Consider the following 25740-nt stretch of genomic DNA (forward strand, 5'->3'; position numbering starts at 1 on the left):
ATTATTAATTAGTTCACAATATAATTTCTAAACCATTTAAAAAACTCATAAAAAGTATTAAAAATTGTCGATGTCAAATTGGTTGTTAGGTAACTAGTAATAAATAAAGGTTGTAATTCACTACATGGTATAAAACAAAAATCGATTCCCGCTGCCTCTCTGTCCCTATGTACCGTATGCTTATATTTTTAAAATTACGCAACGGATTTTAGTGCAATCCAATTTAATAATTCTTAATAAAATCGGTTTTGTATGATAATCTGATGTTAGGCACAGACTATAAAAATAATACGAAAAATATGCAGACATTTCGGAAAGTCTTACGATATTGAGCCACATTTATTTTGAAAATTAAGACTTGTCTATATACCTAAAAAAATATACGGAACCACAAATGTTTTAAACTTTCAACATTGGACCTGGGCTGACCACATGTCTTATTGCGAGCCTTTAGTTATTCTGCATGAGCCTCAAGGCAATACTACTCCACAATTAGTGAAACAATCTTGAAGGGTTTTATCGACTACTACGTTATTTCACATGAGAACTGGTTAGCATTGACAAATTATTCGACTGAAATATATATTAATTTAATAGCACCGATGATATGAACTTTCCAGCTTGTTGTTGTATGTTTGAATTAAGCCAGATAAATATCAATTTCCCCTACTTTGAGCAGTTCATGCTTCGCTAATCATGGAATTAGTAATATGCAAAATTGTCTTTTTTAGTTAATGAGTAGTGTACTCCTAGCTTCAACCTAATAAATTAAAACAATGTTTGTAACTTGCTGAAGGTTTTTCAGAAGTTGCAAACAAAATAAGGAAGAATCACGGTGCTTGGTTTATTTTAAGTAAAGGTTATATATTAAGACATTTTGTCGCTATCTTGTTGTTGCTTCTTTAAATAAATACTATACTATTAAAATATTTTAAAATCGATATCTTTATTATGACAATAAGACAGTATAAGACATATAAAAAATAGAAGTAGGAAAAACCAAATAAAAAAATTGTGTTTTTATTATATTACATATTAAACAAAAAAAAAATCATTCTTACGGTGACATAAAAGCTACTAAGTCCAAGCTGTATCAAAAAATATACTTAATAATATGCTTAGAGTGATCACAGCAAATATTTCAGCTTTGTTGAACTGACTTTATACAGACAAAACAAAAATTACAACATTACAATCATGTTGGACTTATTTTAATAATATATTTTTACTTTGTATTCATATCATTCTTACTGTGTGAACCTTATGCCATAATTTAATTATAAATTGGAGAGATCATTAAATAACTAAATCAATATGTTACATTTATTTTAATGTTCTTAATTTCAAAGGAAACAATACTTTAAAGAAGATAGTTACTTAAACCTATATGTTCCCATAGGAAGGCAGATCATACCACCATGAGATCTTATTTATATCTCTCTATTAAATAAGAAAAATATATAAATTGTATTCAAATCATTTACAGGTAAAGGTAATACTTAAAACACAAAATTTACAAAATCAATTAACTATTTAGAATTATTTATTATTTAATAATTTATTTACTTGTATAAAAAATTTACAAATATGGCTGTAAAATTGTAATACACTATTTTAAATTAATGTTGAATTAAAATTTTAATTCCTATTTCAAGATAAGATAAATATACATGTGTCAAATGAATATCTGCAAAAAATGCAAGTAATATTTACATTAATATTCATGGAATGCTAGCAAAGCTTAAACAGACAATCGATCTGTTAATCATTTATAAAATCATTTAAATTAAAAGTTTTGTAATTTTATTTAAGCTATTAGTAAGTGCTTTAATGTAGCATTACATAATTGAATGCAATTTTTATTCATTTACATTACTTAATCATCACCAATTACTTATAATTGGTCTTAAGTTTCACCTGTTTCGGTTCAACCATTCTTGATTTGTGAGCTCGTTTAGAGGAGGTTCACCGTCTGATTGATTACTTGCTGTAAATGAGTCCGAGTCCATAACATCAAGCGTGCGTGAGACTGCCAACATGCGTTTTAAAAGACTGCGTGTTGATAGAATCAATATCTAAAAATAAAAAAAAATCATTATTATAATTTTTAATTTTTATAAAATATCGCTTCATTCGTGGGCTATAATTTTATAAAGCAGTCATTACATTTTTTAATTGGAAAATTGAATGGCTGATAATATGGAAGCATTGATATATTGCAACCATATCAAGAAAAAAGCGAAATAAACAACCTTTGATAGCAAATTGACATGATATCATTGGTTGAGAGGTTGATTATAAAAAATTATGTGGTTTTTTTTAATAAATTTTTCAAAATGTTATCATCAATAATGTATAAACTTTATTAATATATTAAAAATAACAGTGGAATATGCAAGCCTTCAAATAATAATAATAACCTCGCACTGATCAAGCATTAATTTCAACACAATGCTCAATTTAACAGAAGAATGAGTAGACTCGAAGTGTCGTAATGGAAAATAAATCAAGCAGGACCGGGTCGATTACATAATTATTATAGTAACACGAAATCACTTCAATTTAAAAATAAATTAGGTATTTTAGACATTAAAAAAATACTAGGTGTACTTTATTGACAATTCTCCGTATTACTGATAAAACAAAATGTATCTATTCGTACGAGATTACAATTACTCTAGTAGATGTTTTCTAGTAAAGTTTAGTTTACAGCATTAATACATTGCACTGTACAGATTGAAGAAAAACATTGCAGGGCTAACTCGCCTTATCTTTCTCAATATATTTATGTATCTTTTAATAAGGTGATATTTTGATAATTATTTTGGCAATGTTGTTAAAATGGTAAAGAAAAAGTAATTATTGAGCTTCTTGATGGATTCTTCACATCAGAATGTAAATTTAGAAACGGGTTTATTCATAAATTGACGATTCAAAAGTGATTGTGTGCAAAAGCGGATTTGAATGAAATTTATTTCGACTTTAATAAAAAAAATTAAACAAGTTTTAACAGGACATTACCTTTATCTCAGATTTAAGAGGTAATATTGCTATTAGCCACCATAACCAATTTGGTCCGTCGCAGGTTTTCCACCATTGGTCAGGTGTTTCATCATAGGGAAGGGATCCAAATGCAGTCTCGATTTCCTCTCTTACACTCTCGTCCATATTCTTAAGCCATGTCTGCGCCTTACAAGATATCTGACCAGCCAGTAAATGGAGATCTTGAATTTCATCATCCGTTGGAATTATATCAGTCAAAGGCTGGATGCGGGCAACATCACATCTGCGCAAAAAATATTCACAGACATTATTTATTTGATTTCTCGTTTATTGAGGAATTGAATGATCAACTCAAAAAAGTATATTAATATTTTATCATTTTAGCATAGAGATTTAAATAGGCAATGATATCTCCACACACATCATGAGATATTCATGGGCCATTTACTATTACTTATCTTTGGAAACGTTTATCAACAACACAATTATTACGAGATTAATTTGTACTCAAAGAAAAAGTTAAGCACGTGTTTGATTGATATAGATAACTATCAATACCGAGTAACATATGCAAACACCTTTAGTTAGCGTTACTCTTTTGTTTTAACTTAAATGTTTTTTGCAGACGTTTCAATAGAATCTTCCACACTTTTGTACAAATGTTAGTAATATTGTAAGGAAACTAAATATATAGTGTAAAATATAAACTCACCCATCCTTCACACGTCTCTCGAGAACCCTAAATCGCGAGACGCCAACCGTTGATACAATACAGCGGCTATCTTCTAACACCACACAATCACAAATTTCAAGGACCTGTAAATACAAAAATTTATTTTAACATTTATTTTTACAATCATTCTGTAATGACGTCTCAAGGGAAAATAGTCAATTAAGCAGGACGCAATATAGTGCACAAGAGTCTGCCTCAAACAAAGATACACTACCTATTTCCTCACGCTCAAATGGGATGGGTCGGCAAAACCGATACAATCGGAAAGACTTTAGACACAGGATCAGAATTTGCGTAATTTCTCAACTAATTACTTTTATTGACCAGACCCGGGCTTCGAATTATCAGAAAACACTCGAAATGATTTAGAAACAGTGCAAACTCACGGTGGCCTTGATGACTCCTTATTCAAATTGTCTTTAATTATCTTACGAGCTATACGATTAATTCGATAATAAGTATATAATAATAAAAGTATATATAATGTAAAGCGATATTTCACGCTGAATCTTGTATAATTTATGGACTGGATATTGTACACCATAAATATTTTGATAGTTTCGTTTAAAAAAAAGAAAAAAACATTTTATTCCATGTTTAGAGACCACGTATATCAATGGAAATGCTTTAAAGGTTAAACACGATCAAAATATATATTCTTATATTCAAGCAGAGCCGCACTTCACCGCACTCCGTATGAATTGCGCATAATTATTGGAAAATATTCAAAATGCCAAATTGTCACGCTAATATTTGTAAAAATTGGACAACCATCATAAATAGATACAAGTACAAGTGCTGTTTGTAAGCAATTACATTAATATATCTATTTTTATAGTATTTTTGGCGGTCGATTAACGTTTGTTGTCTTCGTAGTGACGCGCATTTGAGTGTATCGACATTTTATCGACTTATTTAGTATCATACTTAGGCTCAATAATTATTTTCTGTACTTTTGTGTCATTATTAAGGGCCATTAAAAATACTCAAAACTTGAATAATATTTTTTTTAGTTTCAGTATTTATGAAGAACAACTGCTTTATAATATAAAACTTTGTTTAGATTGTTGTTTTAAAAAAAATTATCAGTATGAATTTACAACACTTCATACCTTATTAAAAATTCTCTTTTTTGAATGCATGTTGACATCGAGACATGAAGAGATTTGTGAAAACTAAATCAAGATAGTTATGAGCACATGGTCATATCGAAAATAGACCTCAATTTTAAACAGCATCTTTTACAAAACTAACGACATTTTAAGTTTCGAACCGTTATGGTCCATAAGTATGTGGACTACTAACATGACATTTTCGTCATTATTACATAAACGCTTAAAACAAAACTGAAGTGTGAAATACTTACAGTTCCATAATCGGCAAACGTATGTCCTCTTTCGTAGGCGAGCATACCGAACCGTCTCGATCCGGACTCCAGAACCCGCCGCACCATCAGCCAGTAGCGAGGGTCGAAAATGAACAGCGGACATGGCATTCTAAAAAAATCACTGTTATTTAGTTGGTGCCTAGTCGGAAAGGCAAAACGAATTTTAATTATATCGTTACATATATTACACATTCTAAATTAATAAATAGAAACTAGAATCGTTTTTTATTTCACCTTAAAAGGATATCATTAATAAATAATTATTTTCAACAATGTATGCTTGTAGATAATAAGCGTAATTTCCTAGGTTGATCAGACTTCGTGATCACATTATATGTCTACAATGAAGAAATAGGCATTGTTGGCTAACAATGACCATTTTACAAAGCAACAAAAAGCACAAAAAGATTTACTCACCCAGGGAATGCTACGTAACAGGTAACAACTGGTATGACGTCTGTTTCTTCTGGCAACGGTAAGACGTCAATCGATGCCAAAATTGATGTTATGAACTGTGTATCACGAGTCTGGAAATATGGTAATAATCATTTGTTTATTTGAGATGAATGTCTAAATCGAGGATATCGATAAGTATAATTTTTTGTTATACAATGAAATGATGTGTCAAAATATTGAGGAAAATAAATGTCTGGAAATATATCTTTATGGCTTAAATCTAATGGGCAAAGGCTATAATTTCATAAATTCTCCACATGGTGGTGTAATATTGTATTTAGTAGTAGTGGTAATATTAGGGGAATGTTAACTTGTTATAAGATAGCAATTCGAACTCTAATATTTATGGTTTTCAGCACCAATTGACAAGATTTAAGATTTTTGGTAATAAGGCCCAAATAGAGATGAAATATATAAAGTAGTGGGTTATTACATTAAATATATAAAGTAAATATTTAATGTCATTCCACAAAATAGTTTCAAATTTACAAAAAGTTTGATTCGTTTCTAAAGCTAGAAATCTGTGTCATCCATAAGCAATTTGATCCAAATCCATTTGAAATTCTTTAATATAACAGGAAAAATTTGATAATCATTTAAATAGCATGATGGCATATAGATTTAAATAATAAAACCCAGCTTATAAATATAAGCTGTTCCACTGGTGAACAAGGGCCTCTTCACAATATGATAATAGTTACGCTATAGTCCAAGACACTGGATCAGTGCGGTTTCAACGAAGCTGTAGAAAAGGCACACGTCGTGCAGGTTTACTCAAGACGTTTTCCTTCACGTTAAATCGATTATAACTCATTAGGGATTTTTGTCGCAATTCGAATTCCACTTGAACGAAGACCTATACTCTATTTCAACCATAACAGGAGAAAAGCCAAATAAATAACTATTGAAAGCAAATTGACGATTGATATCATTGGCCGAGAGCTTGATTAATCTATAATAGTCACTAAGGATTTGCGAAAAAATGGCGTTTTGAATGTCGACGAAACTGTTATCGGAATTTTGGAAAAGTAAAATAAAGTGGAAATAAGTAGTTAAGTAAAATAGTGTTGTATTATAAATAAAGATATATTAATCATAAGCACTTCCTAGTGCACAATATAGCCGAGTTATTAGCAAATCGCATGAAATACGTAAATCAGAGGTTTGTTTATCTTTATTCCTTTCATTTTAATAGGCTCTACTCATCTACAACATTTATGAACCTATAGTTCATAAATGTTGTAGATGAGTAGATCGATTTTTTTAAATTAGTTTATTATTAATGTCATGTATAAACAAACACAAAACTATTATTTGGTTGAACTAATTATTTTTAATACTACGTTATGAATAAGTGACGCTCGTGTTTATATGATATCTTAGTGTGTGTGAAACGACTAAAAGTAAAGACAGCAAAAAAATACAGTTTATTTTATTAAAACACTGATAATTAGATGGATGGGCGCACCTTGAAATCTTTACACGTAGTTACATAAATAACTGGTGCTGTAGTAGTTTAAACGATGGCAACATTGCATGTGAGTTACGCCCAATTGCAATTTATTCCCATTTAATTTTAATGAAAAGCGAATCACGTGTTTGATGATAATTATTCAATTATGTAATTGCCGGATAAAACTAGTAAAGTCAATGTCATTAATTGTACTCCAGATATGCGAGACAAATGAAATAAATATACATACGTAAACAACGTATATACATATTACATACACATACAAGCGTCATTGAAAAAACTAATCGAAGTCATGACACCTCGAGATGAGAAAATTACCAAAATGGTAGTCATTTTAAATACAAATACAATTTTAGACCCATTTTAACTATTAGCGTGAAATTATTCTCAGTACTAAAGCATAGCAAATGAGAGATATATTCGTTGTTAATTGTTTCAGTACAAATAATGTTGTTTGTCTTTCGTCATATATAAGTATGTGTCTTTACATTGACTGCAATAATGAATACTTATCCATTCGAGTAAACTCGAAAAGGACTTAATAATTAATAGATGGCTTCAGCCTGAACCGGCCTGAGTCCAGGGTGTATAGTGTACAAAAATATAAGCGGGTATTGCCATCGGAATTGGACCAATGAAATCTTTTTTAGAATATAAATGGCAGATCGCTAGAACACTGCTTGTCTGCGTGAGCGCATGCAGGGCGAGGCTGCCTTCGACTTTTTGTATATTGATATAATACAAATATTCCATTGAAATGAAATTCAGGTAATATAAGCCTTTTTGTAAAGGTATTGGAAACTGATGTCGGTTTAAATAACTGGCCTCGGCTTAAGTTATATAAACGGTGAGCTCCACACGTATTGTAACTTATAACTAACTTAAATTGATTATATCACTTTAGCGTTTTCAGTTTTAATGTATTTTGATGGAGAAACTAGAAATAAACAATACAACGAAACAATACTCACCTCGGCGAGTCTAAAATTTTCTAAAGGCCCCAAGCATAATGCGCACTTCTTTTTGTAGTACAAGGAACGTTCGATGCAACTTCGACAGTATGTGTGGCCGCAGGGCGTCGACACAGGATTCGTGAATGTATTCGTGCACAGCACACACTCCAGATCCGAAGGACTGACCCAGCTATGCGCAGACTGTTCTCGGACCGACTGGCAGAGCTCACGAGTTATGGTGCGACGCTTCCGAACGTTACACATGGCACTGATTGTCTGTAATACGAGGATTATTTACAATTAGATTATCTTTGGTTGCAAATGTTTGCAATGAAAGCCAAAAATCTACAATTTCATTGATCTAATACCATTTCAGTAAAAGTTCTCGCCGAATAATCTGCCAAATTATTCAGTCTTATTTGGATTGAAAATTTAATCTTAGTTAGGTCTAAAAGTATTATAATATTCCGTTTTCGGTGAGTGAATCTCACCTAAAAGCTAAAACCCGATTAAAGAATAGAAGCATAATATTAGTTGACATTACTTAAATCATAATTTATAAATAATAATAAATATTGGACAACATCACATACATTACTCTGATCCCAATGTAAGTAGCTAAAGCACTTGTGTTATGTAAAATCAGAAGTAACGACGGTACCACAAACACCCAGACCCAAGACAACATAGAAAAATAATGAACTTTTTCTACATCGACTCAGCTGGGAATCGAACCCGGGACCACAGAGTAGCGTACACATGAAAACCGGTTTAAACACTACTCGACCACGGAGGTCGTCGTATATAAAATACAAATAAATATAAAAATTTGTAGCAATAATGTACCTGCGTCAATAGAACACGTGCCACGCGCGCGTATGGCTCCGTAGAGGCAGCAACGCGTGCAAGATGCGGTGCGGCTTCTAGAAACTTTCCCGCGACCATAAGCTCGCGCGCTCTGCGGTGCCGAGCCTGACACAGAACAACATTACAGATTATAAAATTTATATATATATTATGTTTCTACATAAGATATACTACGATCAAAACATTGCGTTTATTTTTAATGTTAAAATTAACGATGTAGTTAACATTCTCATTTATCAGTTACGTATTATATGTCCACAATAATATTGATTCTATTGATGGATAGTGACGTTGTTTTATGACGTATACTTAAGATTAAAACATAACATAAAGTTTACAATTGTTTTCGTACGGATAAGGTATTCCACAAATCCTTTAATAGATTTTAATTTGAGTAAAAAATTAAAAATATATAATAGCAGATGAATTATCACTAACTCGAGATTAGCCAGAAGAAGACATAACACCGTATAAATACGATCGCAACGCAAAATTTCTTAGTACGTGGGTTAGTATAAAACAGAATCTACAATTATATTCATATACAGTGAATTTCCTTTATAACATAACGACATCTGTTGTAATGACGTAACACCAAGTCCCTTGAATTAGACTTAAACTTTTAAAGGAAAATAATTTTGATGTAGAAACCTAAACCACAAAGAATCATTTACAAAGCCATAAAGGTTTTTCTTAAATTTTGATTACGTCCACATCAGCAGTTGTTTATAAAGGTTTAGGTGGGTGAAGATAACTCTCATAATCAGTTGCAAAGTAATATTCGGGGTGTTAGCTTGTACATTTAATATGGAGTCTAGTGCCGTGAATTTTCTGTGAAACAAAAAGTGAACACTTCGTAGAGACTGAAATAGAAGAAAGCTATTTTGACATTTGCTTATTTTGCATTCAGGTGGAAAGATGTATCTAAACAGGTAATATTTTATTAAAGATCCCTAGAAAAATAAATTTAATCTCAATACTAGATATACTGATTGATCAACGTCAAGAAATTATTAACATTCGATAATGTTTTTAATTAATTTAATTAAAGTTTAAAGGTAATAAATCCGTACTTAACAAACCGTCAAAAGATGGAATTGCCTTGAAGCAACAAATACGGCTGGGAAAAAATAGATATCAGTAGCTATAGAGAGCCCTATTGATAGGTAAAGCGAAAAACTTTAGATAAAACACTTTAGATGTTTTCAAAATGACTAATCATCCATACCGATTGATTAAACATCGTTACAATTGATTGAGAAAATCTTGAATGACGTCAGAGATTTTAGATAAAGTTTTTTGTAGATGGGATTCTGAGCTAAGAAGAGATAAAAATAAGATAATTATTGCCAATCATTTTACTTTAATTAAAATTATAAGTTGATGAATACAAAACCGGCTTATCGCCAATTTCTACAGCAGTGATTCAGTTCATTCACCAAGTAAAAATTTAAACTCTTAAAAGCCATCATCGAAAGAGAACAGAAGTGCACAAAGTAATAAACGCTATTGAAAAATTAAACGGGGAATCTTGTTAAGATTTTGGATGACATTGAAGTGGTAACGACACCATATGTACTAGTATCTCCAATATTTTTTTAAATAACTATTTTAAGTAGACCTTCGCCTTTAGCATTGCGTGGCTGTTTTGTTTAACACTAAATATTGTTTTATACACACGGACATAGCGACGGAATCGTGGTGGTGAACACAGAAATTGTTGTTTTTAGTGAAATAAAACATAATTAAAATTGCCCGCCATGTTTTTTATTAAACAGCACGTTTGACTACGTCTTACAATTCGAATTTTTAAAAATTACGAAAAATGACAAACTTGTACTTATAAACTACAGATGTAAAAATCAGTAAGGAGGAAGCTATTTAAAAATAACATTGACAATTCAACACTCTCACCAAATAGCATTCCTCATATAAACTTGAAAACAAAAAACTTAACTTAAACACACTATTTTAGTAAGAACAAGAATGCAAACATAACAAAGGCACGCTAAAACAATATCAATTATTTAGAATCTAAAACAATTTATTATAAGTCCTCTAATAAAAAATCTATTCAATATATTTTAAGGCAATTAGACATAACTTTAACGTAAACTTTAAGCAGTTAGAACACTTATATTGCTCTATGCACTTAACTTGAACTTAAAACGCCTATCTTATTTCTTAGGTACTGAAATCTAACTTTAGGAAGAGCTTTTGTAAACAGATCAGCATATTGTTCTTTGCTACAAACATATTTTAAACCAATTTGATTTTTAGCATATTTCTCTTTTATAAAGTTATATTTTACATCTATGTGTTTGCACCTTTTATGATAGTCCTTGTTTTTTATCAAACAAATTGCACTTTGATTGTCTATATTAATAAACACTAAATCCTGTTTAAATGCATCTATATCACACAATAATTGCTTCAACCAAATTGCTTCCTTAGTAGCTGAGCAAGCAGCCATAAACTCAGCCTCAGTCGTGGATAAGGCAACACTTTGTTGACGTTGAGTAGCCCATGTTATGGCAGCTCCATTTTTTATAAAAACATATCCAGTTAATGAACGACGTGTGCTTGTGTCATTGGCATAATCTGCGTCACTGTATGCCTGAAGCACGACATCTTGTGTTGATGTATAATGCAAACCATAGCTTATCGTTTCCTTGAGATATTTCATAATCTTTTTGATAACATTCCAATGTGTGTGATCATAGCAATTTAAATATCTACTCACCAAACTGACAGCATACATAATATCAGGCCTGCTTACTATTGATAGATGAATGAGTGATCCAACAGCCTCTCTATATGGTATATTCTTGTCAGGTGTCTTGTTGCTCTTTTCTAGAGCTGTATGAGGATCAACTGGAATGCTATTAGGATTGGCATTATACATCTCAAACTTGTTTAGTAATTTTTCTATATATTTGGACTGATGTATGTAAATATGTCCCTCAGACTTTTCAATTTGCAGTCCAACATAATTTCTAGGTACACAACATTTTATTTCAAAATTATTCTTTAATTCAGATACAACAATGTCAAGTGATGCTTTAGATTTTGAAAATAAAAGGCCATCATCTACATATAATAACAAGAACACTTTGTTATTGTTTACATTTCCAATATAAACACACTTATCTGCATGGCTATTTTCAAAACCAAATTTCTTCAATGTAGAATCAAATTTTTGATTCCAGCAGCGTGGTGCCTGTTTAAGTCCATATAAAGAACGATTCAGCTTACATACCATGTTTGGTGGAACATCCAAACCTTCTGGTGGTCTCATGTATATGTTTTCTTGGACATCCCCATATAAAAATGCAGTTTTAACATCAAATTGCATCATTTCAAAATTGTGTTGAGCAGCTTCTGACAATAGAACTCGTACTGAATCATATCTAACCATGGGGGAGAATGTTTCAGTGTAATCCACTCCTTGTTTTTGTGCACAGCCCTTAGCACATAATCTTGACTTGAAGAGTGGAGCTGATTCTCCTTCTTTTATTCGAAAAACCCACTTACAGCCAATCAGTCGTACTTTTTCTGGCTTCTCAACAAGAGACCAAGTTTTATTCTTAGCATGTGACTGTAATTCATCCTCTATTGATTGCTTCCACTTGTATGAGTTAGCATTTTCTGAAGATATCGCTTCACTGTATGTTTCTGGGATATCTAACTCCGAACTAAGATTAGAACAAAGATAAGAAATATTTTCATCATTTTGAGCTTTATATTTAGATCTTGTAGTTATATGGTATGGCAGTTCATCATTAGTAATTGTTTCATCTGGCTCGTACAAAGACCCTTCATCTGTTTGATAATCTTCACTAGTTTCATGTTGTATTAAAGTATTTTCTTCTAATGATGTAGAACTATTTTCCATATCACTACCGGTAGAATCTCTCTCATTTGTGTTTTGATTTATTGTTGAAGCTGTCAAAGGTACAGCAGCTAAATCTCTTTTTATTGTATTTTCTAGAAAAATTACATCTCTACTGATAACTACTTTCTTTGTTTTAGGATCTAATAATCGATATCCTTTACTTTCTTCACTATATCCAACAAAAATCATTTTACTTGCCTTTGAGTCCCATTTCTTAATTCTTTCTTTGGGAATGTGTACCATGGCTTCAGATCCAAAAATTCTCATATGGCTGATACTTAGGGCTTTGCCTGTCCACATTTCTTCAGGTGTAGAATAAGCTAATGATCTTGATGGACAGCGATTAGTGATATATGCAGCAGTTGTCACTGCTTCTCCCCAAAATTGTTTCTGTAATGAAGCATTTATGATCATACATCTTGCTCGCTCTAACAATGTTCGATTCATTCTTTCCGCTAAACCATTCTGTTGCGGAGTGTAAGGCACGGATGTTTGATGTATGATTCCAGATTTCTTAAGAAATGTTTGAAAATCATTACTTAAATATTCTCTACCATTGTCTGTACGAAAAATTTTTATAGTAGTACTAAGTTGATTCTCTGCATAGGTTTTAAATTCTTTGAACTTATTGAAAACATCCGATTTATTAGTTAATAAATAAACAAATACTTTCCTGGTGTATTCGTCAATGAATGTTACAAAATAACGAGCACCTCCAAATGATGGTACCTCCATTGGTCCACATACATCTGAGTGAACCAGACCTAGTTTCTCTTTAGCTCGAGAACCTTCAGAAGAGAACGGATTCCTCGTCTGTTTCCCTTCTTGACAAGTTATGCATATTACTTTATCATCATTTTTTATTTTTACACCAGTTGATTCAGATAATTTGTTTAAGTCTTCATAGTTCAAGTGGGCCATTCTTTGATGCCATAAATAAAAATCATCATATTTTACAGCTGATACGTATGCCTGAACACTGTGTGTATTAAGCCTGTACATATTATTAATTAATTTTGCTGAAGTAATAAGCTGATTGTCTTTACTAAATATCTTGGAGCCTTCTTTGTCAAACTGTACATTACATCCTTTCTTTATAATCTGACTGACAGAAAGAAGATTGGTGGCTAGTTCAGGAACATACAGTACATTTTCTACCTTTATTGTAGCAATCTTGCCATTTTCACCTATGACATGTAAGTCCACCTTACCACATGATTTCACATTTAATTTCTTATCATCAGCCACTTTTATAGTACTTACAGGTGGTGTAATTTCATCATATAGCCATTCACGGTGCATTGTTAGATGCATTGAAGCTCCTGAGTCAATGAACCAGCTACTTTTACTATATATATTTGTTGCAGAAAATACAGCTACATAACCAGAGTCTTCTTTTGACTTTTGTTCTTTCTTCTTATTCCTGCAGTATTTACTTATATGCCCGTATTTATTACACACATAGCATCTAGGTCCTTTACTTGTTTTATTATTAAAAGCTTGTTTAGCACCCTGCGTATGATTTCCTTTTCCTTTATTTACATACAACGCAGCTGACTCAGAGTTCCTCACATCTTGAAGAAGCTTAGTCTTAACGGAATCTGCCGTTATTGTCACTCCTGAGCTTTCCAGGGCCATTATCATAGGTTGATACACTTCTGGTAAGCCAGCTAGTAACAGAGTGCCTAGCCACTCATCGTCTACCAGAAAACCAATATTCCTGAGCTTGTGTGCTGATGTCATAATTTTATTGACATATTCTTCTATATTTTGACAATTTTCTAACGTTGTGGTTATCAGTTCACGTAGCAGACCAACCCGTCGCGTCAATCCTTTGTCATCAAAAGCCTTGGCGAGATTATCCCATACCTCCTTTGCCGTTGTTGCTTCTTGTATATGTACATAATTAATTGGATTTACAAGCAAAATTATTTTCGATTTTGCTTTTGTGTCGAGTTTGCTGTCTGTAACGATGCTTGAAGAAACACAACTCCATAATTCTTCATGTTCAAGATATGTTTGCACCGCAAATTTCCATGTCGGATAATTCTCTCTTCCGGTTAGCTTTTCAATCAGTGCCATTGTATTATTTGAAGACATTTTGCTAATGAAGATTTCGCCGACCGACCCGTGCTTGAACTGAATAGCTTGGCAAATTAATAACTATTACTTTTAAATTTTTATTTATTTATTTCACTTTTATTTTGAACAATCAGGAATCGTCCTGGGCCCATAACCTGTTGTTTTTAGTGAAATAAAACATAATTAAAATTGCCCGCCATGTTTTTTATTAAACAGCACGTTTGACTACGTCTTACAATTCGAATTTTTAAAAATTACGAAAAATGACAAACTTGTACTTATAAACTACAGATGTAAAAATCAGTAAGGAGGAAGCTATTTAAAAATAACATTGACAATTCAACAGAAATCCAATACATTTGAATTACCGATATGATTCTCATATTTTATTTGTAATTCGCTTAGCAATTTATTATATACAATGACATTACTTCGCAAGAACTTATATAACTACAGTCGTAGACAGCGGGATAAAGAGAAATAATTAATAAACAAGCCAGACCAAATCGCCGCATTATCAACGAGCACTACAATGTTCATTTGTTATATAAAAATAAATAACAATGTAAGATAAACTTTTAATGTCATCTGCACTCACCAAAGCAATATTATTAATAACATGATAAATTTACATTGTAATAATTATTATTGTAGTTTTAATGTTCCAGGGTACACATTCGTTTCTAAACAAAGGGAGCAGTGCAACTGCGCCTCTCTGATAGAATAAATTCCACATTGAAATTCAAAAAATATTTTGATATTCCATGAAAGGTGAATAGGCGGTGTAATTTAATGTATATAGGCCGACGGATATGGCTTGAATATCCGACGGAGTGCTGCGTATTACCAATGATAGATATTGACTAACGACGGTGCATCTTTTTATTAAAAAAAAAATATTCGCGTTGCAAAAAAACAAATGTGTTAAAATAAATTTTCTATAGCGTCAAAAGTTAAAATAATAATTAAATATATTTAGACAGTGAATAATCACCTGTACAGTCATCGGGACCCGCGGCCGTGAACCACTGTGAGCACAGTTCACATGTTCCCTGCTCGTACGATTCTGCAAACTGCGTCTTATCGAATAACGTGGCTTGACTGTTGACAATAAGAAAAATAATTAAATACATTAGTGATCCATCAAGTTTTAATTTAGACAAGCCTTCAATCCTATTAATATATTTTATTGATATTTCATAACGCTTAACTCTACTATGACTAAAATTAAAGTAATATGACATAAATTGAAACGACAAGAACAGTTAAGCTGGTTATACAATATATTAGCAAATGGTTCTATGGATTTAAAAAACTAGAACTATGTAATTCAAAGCAGGTCGTGTTATATATACCCGCCTTTTTACAAATGATCTAATAAAATATGGATAAGAGAAGCTGAATGTATCAGCGACATTTAGTCCGCAAAGCTACATGGTCTTATGTGGCGAGGTTACGTAATTTTGAATGAAGTCAGAGTTTGAACTACGTTACATAACGACATTAACCAAGCGATGAACGGAAGCGGTTGTCGAATTATCGCTTGAATTATATTAATAATAAATAATTTAATTTTAACGCGACATTGAGATAAACGTCCTCACTGAGCTTTCGAACGCATTCGAATCTAATAAATGACACACTAGTCAGTTATATTTGCTCTATAAAACAATAAAATTATTTTAATATTATTGAATAAAATATAATTGTCAAATTATTAAAATGTAACATAACATTTTTTAAATATAAATATTAACGACGAACGAAAGGCAAATATATAAATGAAATAAATTATATATTTTTTTTATACTGAAAAATAAAACAGATAATTGTTAGAAATAAATAAAATGTAACTTTACTTTAAATAGTTTTTATATAACAACGTACTAATATGGCCTTGACTTAGTAGAATAATCGCCAGTCGCTTCTATCGTCGGCATATTATGGACTATATAATACTATTCAAGTTCGCCTATCGTCGTAACCACTTACTAGCCAACGACCTAACTTAAGCGCAAAATAAAACTTACTAAATTAGGTGACCTTTCACTATAATACAACTCGAAAACTAAAAACATTTTGTAAATAATTTATCTATGTGTATTAAAACGTCTCTTATCGTTATTATTGTTGAATCTAATTCTAGAAACTGTCAATGTAATTCGTTTTTGCAATTCTTGATTAATGAAAACGTTTCACTGTATGCTCAGTATGTAATTGGCGAGACGTGATAAAAAAAAATCTGTAGCCCACGTGGACTTACGTATCTACGAGGCTAACGTAACCTGCGACCCGACGCTCTCCATTGCGTTGTCGACAATGTACTTATATAACCGCAATGTAACAAACAAAACGTCGATTTACATAATACTTGTCGGTGCGCAATTATTATTGTTCACGTTCAGACGTGTTATAAAACTTCATTTTTGCAATAAATAATATATAAATTCTTTCCAAATTTAATATTGGCTAACTTAAATCAAATCAAAACTTATTTTATTCAAGTTGTCTCTTACACATACGTAATTATACTAATTAGTGTAAAGTTACCTCCGCTTCCGAGGATAGATTATACGGAGAAAGACCGAAAAGTAACTTACTAATTCCTGTTTTTGTCTCCTTATTTTTTAAAAATAAGTCGTAATAGTATATAATAAAATGTCATATGTCATACATATTGTTTTCAGCTAATAAGGGTTCGAAGAAAATGTATATCCTTACCTCCGATTAATGGAATAGTCCTTTGCTCGGGCGTTCTTGTGAGCGATCCGGGATCTATTATTCTGTCACAAAATTAATATTATAATTAAGTAACTTCGGTGATTTATTGCATACAATGTGAGAGGAAATAGGTTCAATGACGATCATATTAAGTTTTAAAATCTTTGTACCTTGGCTTTTTTATATATTTCATCATTTTTTCTACTATTTCCCGTACTATTGTGTTTACAAACAATGTTTTTGGTGCATTAACACCACAAGGACAGGCCCCGTTCAATAGGATGCATCTGAAATTAACGAGAAAAAAAAACAAATGTATAACTAATGACTTCATATAAATATGTACACAATACTTAAACAATTTAAAAATATATTACCTCATACATCTCGTGTGGCCACATTGTCCTGTAACTGGTAAAACAGGAATGTGGCAGCAGTTCAGACAGCAAAGTTCATTCAGATTTGGAGACTTAAGGTAGCGCGAGAGTTTTATTAAGTTATTTGCTAATTTTTGGGCACTTATTGTAGGTAGCGGGAGTTCAGGAATGAGACGTAAGAATGGTGACAATGGATCTTCATCGACATTACGATAATACTTCGTGCTGTTTATTACTTTTAACGCTCTTTTACTGTTTGATTTGTGATTGTGTGATTCTTTGCTGTGGACATGGTTTGATCTAAAAAAGGAATTAAGGAGTGAGGAAGAAACTGGCTCTAAGTATATTTCATTTGAAGGATTAGAATTTTGGTGACTATTTTCAATAATGTGGTGGGTGGGCGAGGTCGACTGTACAGGATATGATTGAAAACGAGGAATAAAATTTTCCATTGAATCAGAATCCTGATTAGAAACAGATGGCACAGACGTAACGTTATTATTCAATGTTATTTGTAACCGATTTTCTGATAAGCTGTCGTTTTCTAACGGTAAGGATCGGTTTTCTCTTTCTTGCTCGATATTCGACAAATTCTCAATGCACTGGCCACGACGTCTTCGCTTCGCTAAGGCTCCAAAGGATTCTACTTGACTATCACCACTTGTAAAAATTTCTTCAGTATTAGCTAAATTACAATTCCCAGTCTGTACTCCGAATAATAAATTAATATTAGGTATTCTGTAAGGGCGGAATCTTTGAGCGCCATATGTTCTTCTACGTTGATTTCTAAACCGTGACGGTTGAATATTTGAATTCATTTCTAACAAAGTGTCGTGAGGCAAAAGTTGTGTCACAAAAGAGGAAGTGACGTCAGGGATTCCATAACATATTAGTGTCTGACGAGAATTGGGCAATATCTGTAAAGGAAAAAATTGGCATAATTTTACAAGCGATTACTCTCATCCGTCCGTTATATCTCCGTTATAAATTAAACTATCATCCGTTAAAATTAAAAAAATAAACAATAAAGAGTTACTAAGAGATACTGAAATAATAATTTTAAGGTATAAAAAATGGACTTGATATTATGCGTAATTGGGTCAGCTGATAATAAAAATATTGTTGTAATGTCTCAAATATTTTTATGTTAATCTAGACTCTAATTGAGTATTTTGAAGTTTAATAAAGACTTCAATGAAATATCTTTAAAATACTAGAAGAGGGCAAAGTAGGTAACTAGAAATAGATCTGTCACCCTCGACTGCTTATATAAGATTATTTATTAATCAGCTTCAGCTCAATACGAGATGTATTCAGTTTGGCATTAACAATGATTTATGGTAATTAAAAGTTTACTTTAAATTTTCAAGTTTCAATATTTCATTTAAGTGGGATTATAATGTAGCGCTTCGATTTGATAAAAGAGTGTTGTTTGCAAAGTTTGTTTTAATGGGCTTTATTTTCTTTTAATACAAATCATTACCAAAAACATTTCATGGAGTTTGGCTTTGTTATCGCTCAATATTAATAAAAAAAGAGTTCGTTAAACTTATCTTGAATTTATCTACAGATTCGTCTGGAATTGGCCCGTTATATTATATACTTTCTAGATATTCACTTTTTTAAAAGACTTTATCATTTATTTATTTTTATCTAAGTATATTGGGTCAGGTATCTCAAACGTAAACCATCTGTATTTTATTTACTTGTCATATTCAACGATTATATCACCCTCCTACAGCTTGGGAGGTATTCATGACGTAATAAGATATCGTTAATTCCTATGACGAATTCTTACACATCAATTTTATTTTAGTATCTATAAGTTAGCGTATTGTTCTTATGATTAAGTTTATGTTCTTATTTAACGACTTTGTAATTTGAATTTTTCTTATAAAACCTGTATCTCAGTTCTATTGTCTACATTGACTTAAATTCAAATTTGTAATGCTCAATCAAATGGACTAAATTGGTCCCAAACAACATACGCGCAAATTCTGACAACGAGCGAAACTAGTACATATTTTTAAATTTGACTATACAATTTTAACGACGCAAAACATATGTATTTAATTTCAAATAAAACAATATTTTGTAACGCCGTTCTGGAATCAGCGCATATCGAAACTTCAATTTATATGGCTAACGTTTTCTTTAAGAAGTGCTGCTATAAAAACAATTAAGAAACAATCTGTCGCAACTTTATTTCAAAGCAGCGAACTAACAGATACGCTTTTTTTAGTGTCGAAATCTGTACTAATGTAATAGACGATGAGATAACTACTACTTAAAGTTAAATAATAAATTTTAAAACAGAATCATATCAAATATCGATTACAGGCCTTCTACTTACTACATTTGACGTAATAAATGCACCATTACTAACGTTTATAGAAACAAATCAATTTTCTTAATCAAATAGTTAATACTTATTAATAGTCTATTTGAGAGTTTATCTAATGTCATTATTTTTAATTTAACTCGCCTAAAATGAAATATGCACTTGAAAGTTTTATTTAAAAACAGCAATAAAATGAATGTATAACTTTAAACAAAATAATAATTATATAAAACTTTGCGTTAAGCCATATGATACTGAGAGACGATTGTCATTATTACTGACTTAGCTTACCGAAGGAATACGTAATAGTGAACTTGGCCTAGTAAAAGTAGACCGGTTGGAAGACTGCAACATGCACGTAACAGAACGCAAATTTTCGGCTACGTTTACACTTTACAATTTTTCATCAACTTACTATCATCAATAGCGTTATAGTGTGAGAGAATAATGTAACATAATTATAACAGTAACGAAGTAGGTAAACGAGTCAATCGCGAAGTAAAAGTTTGATTAGTGTTTCGCCTTTAGCGCACGCTTAGTCATAGAAATGTTTTGTTTATGATTACAATTACCAGAAAGCTATTTTAAGTCATTGATGTCATATATTTGAAACATATAACTAATTACGTTTACCAATCACTTAAGGTACTACAGCGATCGATGTCAATTTGCATAAGTGTAAAATCTGGTCCAAATTATGAAAAGTAACTGTTTCTCCACTAACGCTTTGGCAGTGTAAGCCTATCATACAATTTCGAGGAGTGATAATAAATTCATATGAAATATATATATTGATATTGTCAAAATATAAATATTAAACAAATGTGAACGTTACATTAATAGAGCGTAATATGAAACAAGTTTTGGATTAAATAATATGAAAAAAAAACTTACACCATCATTTGGTGAATCTTGTGAAATAGGAGAATGGTTTGGTTCTGCTGCCTGTTGAATTGATACCTGCGTATAAAAAAAAATGCGTAAGTAAAATCATAACAACCGATATATGAACAACAACAAAAGTTCCTGTAGAATACTAATTAAACGCTATCAGATAATTTAATATTCAATCGCAATGCATTATTTACAAACTGAGCAATAAAAAACTAACAGTAAATATAAATTATTAAAAAAAAATCAAGGTCAATAACATTTATTCTAGTTTAGTAGCAAATGTCGAGAGTGTATATACCTTCGCACCAAAGAATGGATGGCTAAGTTTAACTTCGATGTGGTCCAAAATAACACTACTCACAGGCAGGCGACGTACAAGTTAAGTCATCGTCTGGCTGTGTATTGCTTACGACGGTTCTTACGCAAAGTGAGGTGAGCGGGGGGCTCTCTTACATAACGCGACCTACTGGCACAGTGACTCTGTAAGTGCATGCGCTTGCACTTACTGTAATCTATTTTTTCTTTGTCAACGTAAACACAAAAGCACTTATTAGGAAGGTAAAATGTACGTCGGAGTGTAAGTAAGAAAATATTGAGTAATGATGTCGAATTCAGTAACGACATCCGAGCCCGTTATAGTAAATTTTGTTAAAACTTTAAATTAAATATGTTAAAGAATGTAAAATAAACGGTATTAAATAATCTAAATTAAAATTTTATTGCAAATCTTGTAATGCATGTGACTGTTTCTTATTAAACGTCTTACTTTGGAATTCTAATACTCTTTTTTTAAATCAAAATTTGGCTAAAAATCGTTTCGTTTTACTTTGTTTTTTAATTAAAATTGAAATAAAACTTTTTAAAATAATTAGTATGGATAAGTAATTAAAGTACACTTTTTTAATTGTAGACATTACACGAATACATACTTTTTGATACTTGGCCTGTTGGCTAGTTTTAGTATGTACCTTTAATAAAAAAGTTGACACCATTTTTATGCAAATTATATACTATTAAAATATATTTATGTTTTCCAATGATATACTTCGGAAAACTATATTGTCATATTTCTAACTCTCTTCTTGAGCGTTGAAATTTATTTTTGCTTACATATAGGAAAATCGACGGTTATGAGTTAGCTCAAATCGATCAATCAAATACGATTAAATAAAATTAAAATGTAAAGTATCTCATGTATATTATTATCATCTAAGTTGTGTATAAGATGATAATATGACATAAATAGTTACGACAATTCAAACCAGAACACACGTGTAATTGAGCGCATCATTGGGTTTGTGCGTGGTTTTTTCAATGTAATATATATATATTCACCTACATCATTGAATTGCGTTTAAATTAATTACATAACAAGAATGTGGACTCTAATATCTAATTTAATTTTGATATTAACCAAAACATATTGTAAAATAATTCTCCCGCCGCGCCTGTACTCATAAACTCAAAAACGACCGAACAGATTTTTATACGGTTTTCACTAATGGAGACAGTCATTAAGATTTTATGTAATTGAAATATGATGATGATTTTTGAAGTTGTCGGAAAAAATAAGCCGACCTATATGACGAGATGAGAATGACGAGTACAAACGTTTTATTTAGAGCCAAGCGGAGCCGGGTCTATTAGCTAGTGATTAATAGTGAAGATTATCTCCTCGGCGTCGCAACCGCTGCTTGTTAGGCGCAATTTCTGTCGATGAGTATACTAGAGATCACAATGCAGTAAGGCATTGTAATCATTAGTCATAACTATATCAGCATCTGTTTTTAACAATTACTAATTCAATTGTAAAGTTTTACTCATAAGTTGCAACAAAAGTATTACTCATAATGTAGTAGTATTAATATTGGTCACATTGTTGTGATGATTACCTACAGGCAGTGTAAGACAAGGGTTTATATCATGTTCTTTAAAAAGAGTAATGATGAAGTTGGGTAAAATTTTATTTTTATAATGCGTATGAATGAATATAAAAAAATCTAAGACATAAGGGTAATGTGAACAGCAATATGACATTGACTGTCGTATAATATAGAGAAAATTGAGGTGTGACTTAATTAGTTTTATTCATATAAATAAAGGTAATCCAATCTGGCTATAGCACCGTCTACATAAAGCTTAATAATTTAAACACAAAACAATAATCAACTACAATTATCACTTAAATATAGCATGTGTCTGTCGAACCCACAAGCAATTGGAAAGCATTTGTGGCTAGTATGTGCTAGTAGAAGTACCGATCAAACTATATTTAGAGTAACAAATTTACCACTAAATATTCTCCTTGGGATGAGAGCAGACCTTTTCCAACATTGAGACATTTATATTATTTTTTAAGTAGAGATAAGGTAAATTGTTTTGCCAACCCTCTTTTACTGATACTTTTTTTACACTAAGACAGAGCGCAAATTTGAAGTGTAAAATAAACAAAATGTTTTGTAGATTATTCATTTTTGTACTTATGTAATATATGTATGGAGTAATTGCTAAATTCATAAATAATAAATACACCAATATTATAATAGCCCCTGGACTTCATTGTAATTTTAAGTTATTAACTCTAATTAGGTTTCTCTAAATATTGTCTAGTAAACAAATAATTTTATAATCTTAGTAAGTTTTTACTTAGATTTTAATACCAATAGTTATGTAATTTATTTATTGTTGTTGTTTAAAAATACCAATTTTATGATTGGTTATGAGAAGTAAGCAAAAATATTGTTCTGACAGCATAAAATCTAAAACACAATAGAGAATGATAACTAAATAATCTTGTTGTAAAATAGCATATTCAGACAGAATACTTTTTAAATTTCTTTGTTATAATGTAATCTGTTAGGCTCAAGAAAATTCCTATCCTTCCACTTCTTATATAATTGCAAACTTACGTAATAATTGCAAGGTAAGGACATCAGTATTTTCATATCATAAAAAGTTAGCGTTATAATATTACATAACAAAACACCAGAAAATATAGTGACAAGCAACATTCCTACAAAATTATGTTGCCGGCAAAGAGATGAAGTTTTTTTTAAATATTCGTTTCTTTCTCCTTACCTCGTTTGTTAACGAAGACGGAGAATATAAAGATGATGACTGCCACATATTCTATGCAATATTTTTAAAAAGGCGCCAATTCTTAGATAAACAAATTTCAAAATATCTTGCAACAAAGACACAAACACTTCCCGCCACGTGCACCGCACAATTAAAATTAATGCGATATTTAAGCTCGTAAGCCGATAACTCGACTGATTTCATATTGAAGGACGGTACATTTGTCTTTTGACAGTTTGACACTAATATAGTGTTTCTAGGTAAAAATATTGTTGTTCTTGCAAATAAAACTTCAAGTCTTCAACAAATATAGCACTAACTCAATAAAACGATTTATTACAACATTTAAATATTTGATAAATGTATTGTCTGTTATGAATAATCTACATAAAATTTATATTACTTGTTCTAAAGTAATAATAATTGTTTTTGTTATGTAAGAACTCTAATGTAGACGTTGCTAAGAAATATACACTAAAAAACCTCTTGCTTAAAATTTCTTTATTTATAATAATCAGCACTATTCCACTCTAAATACTTACAAGTTTTATGTACTTTAATATTTTTTTTCAATGTATCGATATCAATATCAACATTCAAAACACAATTTCGCAAATCTACAATAGATATCAAAAAAATTATTCAAGATCTCGATCATGATATTGCGTTAATTCAGAATTGAAATATAGTAAAGTATAATAATAGTTAAAATTTTGTTTTAAAAAATATATAATTTCGAAATATGATATGTATATTTATATTAAAATGTCATTATAAAGTTATGTAAAAGAATAATTATACTCCTTTTCTTAAAGTCCAAATCACTCTCTTCTAAAATAACTCTTAAAATAAATAAATTGTTAAACTAAACTCTTATTTTTATTATTTGGTTTGATTTTTCACCAGTTTTATTTTAGTTACAAAATTTATGGGTTTTAATCAATATTCATTTCTTTACATTAAATAATAAATTATAAAATGTCTATTAAGTATTTCTGAGTCTAAACATATTTACGTAACTGCTATCATTAAATTTTATGACATGAAAGTTAATAATTACATCATAATTAATGCCCAAAATAAATAACGATAAACCTATAAAGCAAAATTTCTTAAGATAATCTCAAAAATCAAACTATTCAATTCAAATTTCAATTTTTAGTTTTGTCTTTAAGTTGTACCAACAGGGTACAGATTTTTTCGCAAAGTCCCATAGGGTGGAGGAGAATAGAAGGAGACTATATAAATTTGATTTGAACTAAGAAATTCCTTATGACACTCTGCTGAGGAGTGATCACTGAAGGTTGTCAACTGTCAAGACTCAAGAGGCTGACAAAGTATACGTATATTGTAGGACGTAGGAGCATTTAAATTGGCGAGGGGAAATCAATACAAAAATTAATCTCTGTCAATTTAACAGAAATTTTATTAATAAATAATGTTTTTATACATACTTTGAAGCACAGTTGAGAATGAAAT

At 30.9% G+C, this 25740-nt stretch overlaps 1 protein-coding gene across 1 annotated transcript; it reads right to left on the minus strand.

Annotated features, from left to right (window-relative positions):
* Positions 1 to 1004: 1004 nt before the first annotated feature.
* LOC125076236 lies at positions 1005 to 24450 on the minus strand. The gene is made up of 13 exons (XM_047688299.1): positions 24262 to 24450; positions 21184 to 21249; positions 17949 to 18865; positions 17742 to 17858; positions 17572 to 17633; positions 15845 to 15951; positions 8853 to 8978; positions 8025 to 8282; positions 5541 to 5650; positions 5103 to 5232; positions 3716 to 3819; positions 3022 to 3286; positions 1005 to 2075 (listed from the first exon to the last, which is right to left on the minus strand). The coding sequence occupies exons 1-13, from the start codon at positions 24307 to 24309 to the stop codon at positions 1914 to 1916; spliced, it is 2472 nt and encodes an 823-aa protein (XP_047544255.1). The 5' UTR covers positions 24310 to 24450; the 3' UTR covers positions 1005 to 1913.
* Positions 24451 to 25740: the final 1290 nt, after the last annotated feature.

This window comes from Vanessa atalanta, chromosome Z (assembly GCF_905147765.1).
Source record: "Vanessa atalanta chromosome Z, ilVanAtal1.2, whole genome shotgun sequence".
NCBI classification, from domain to species: domain Eukaryota; kingdom Metazoa; phylum Arthropoda; class Insecta; order Lepidoptera; family Nymphalidae; genus Vanessa; species Vanessa atalanta.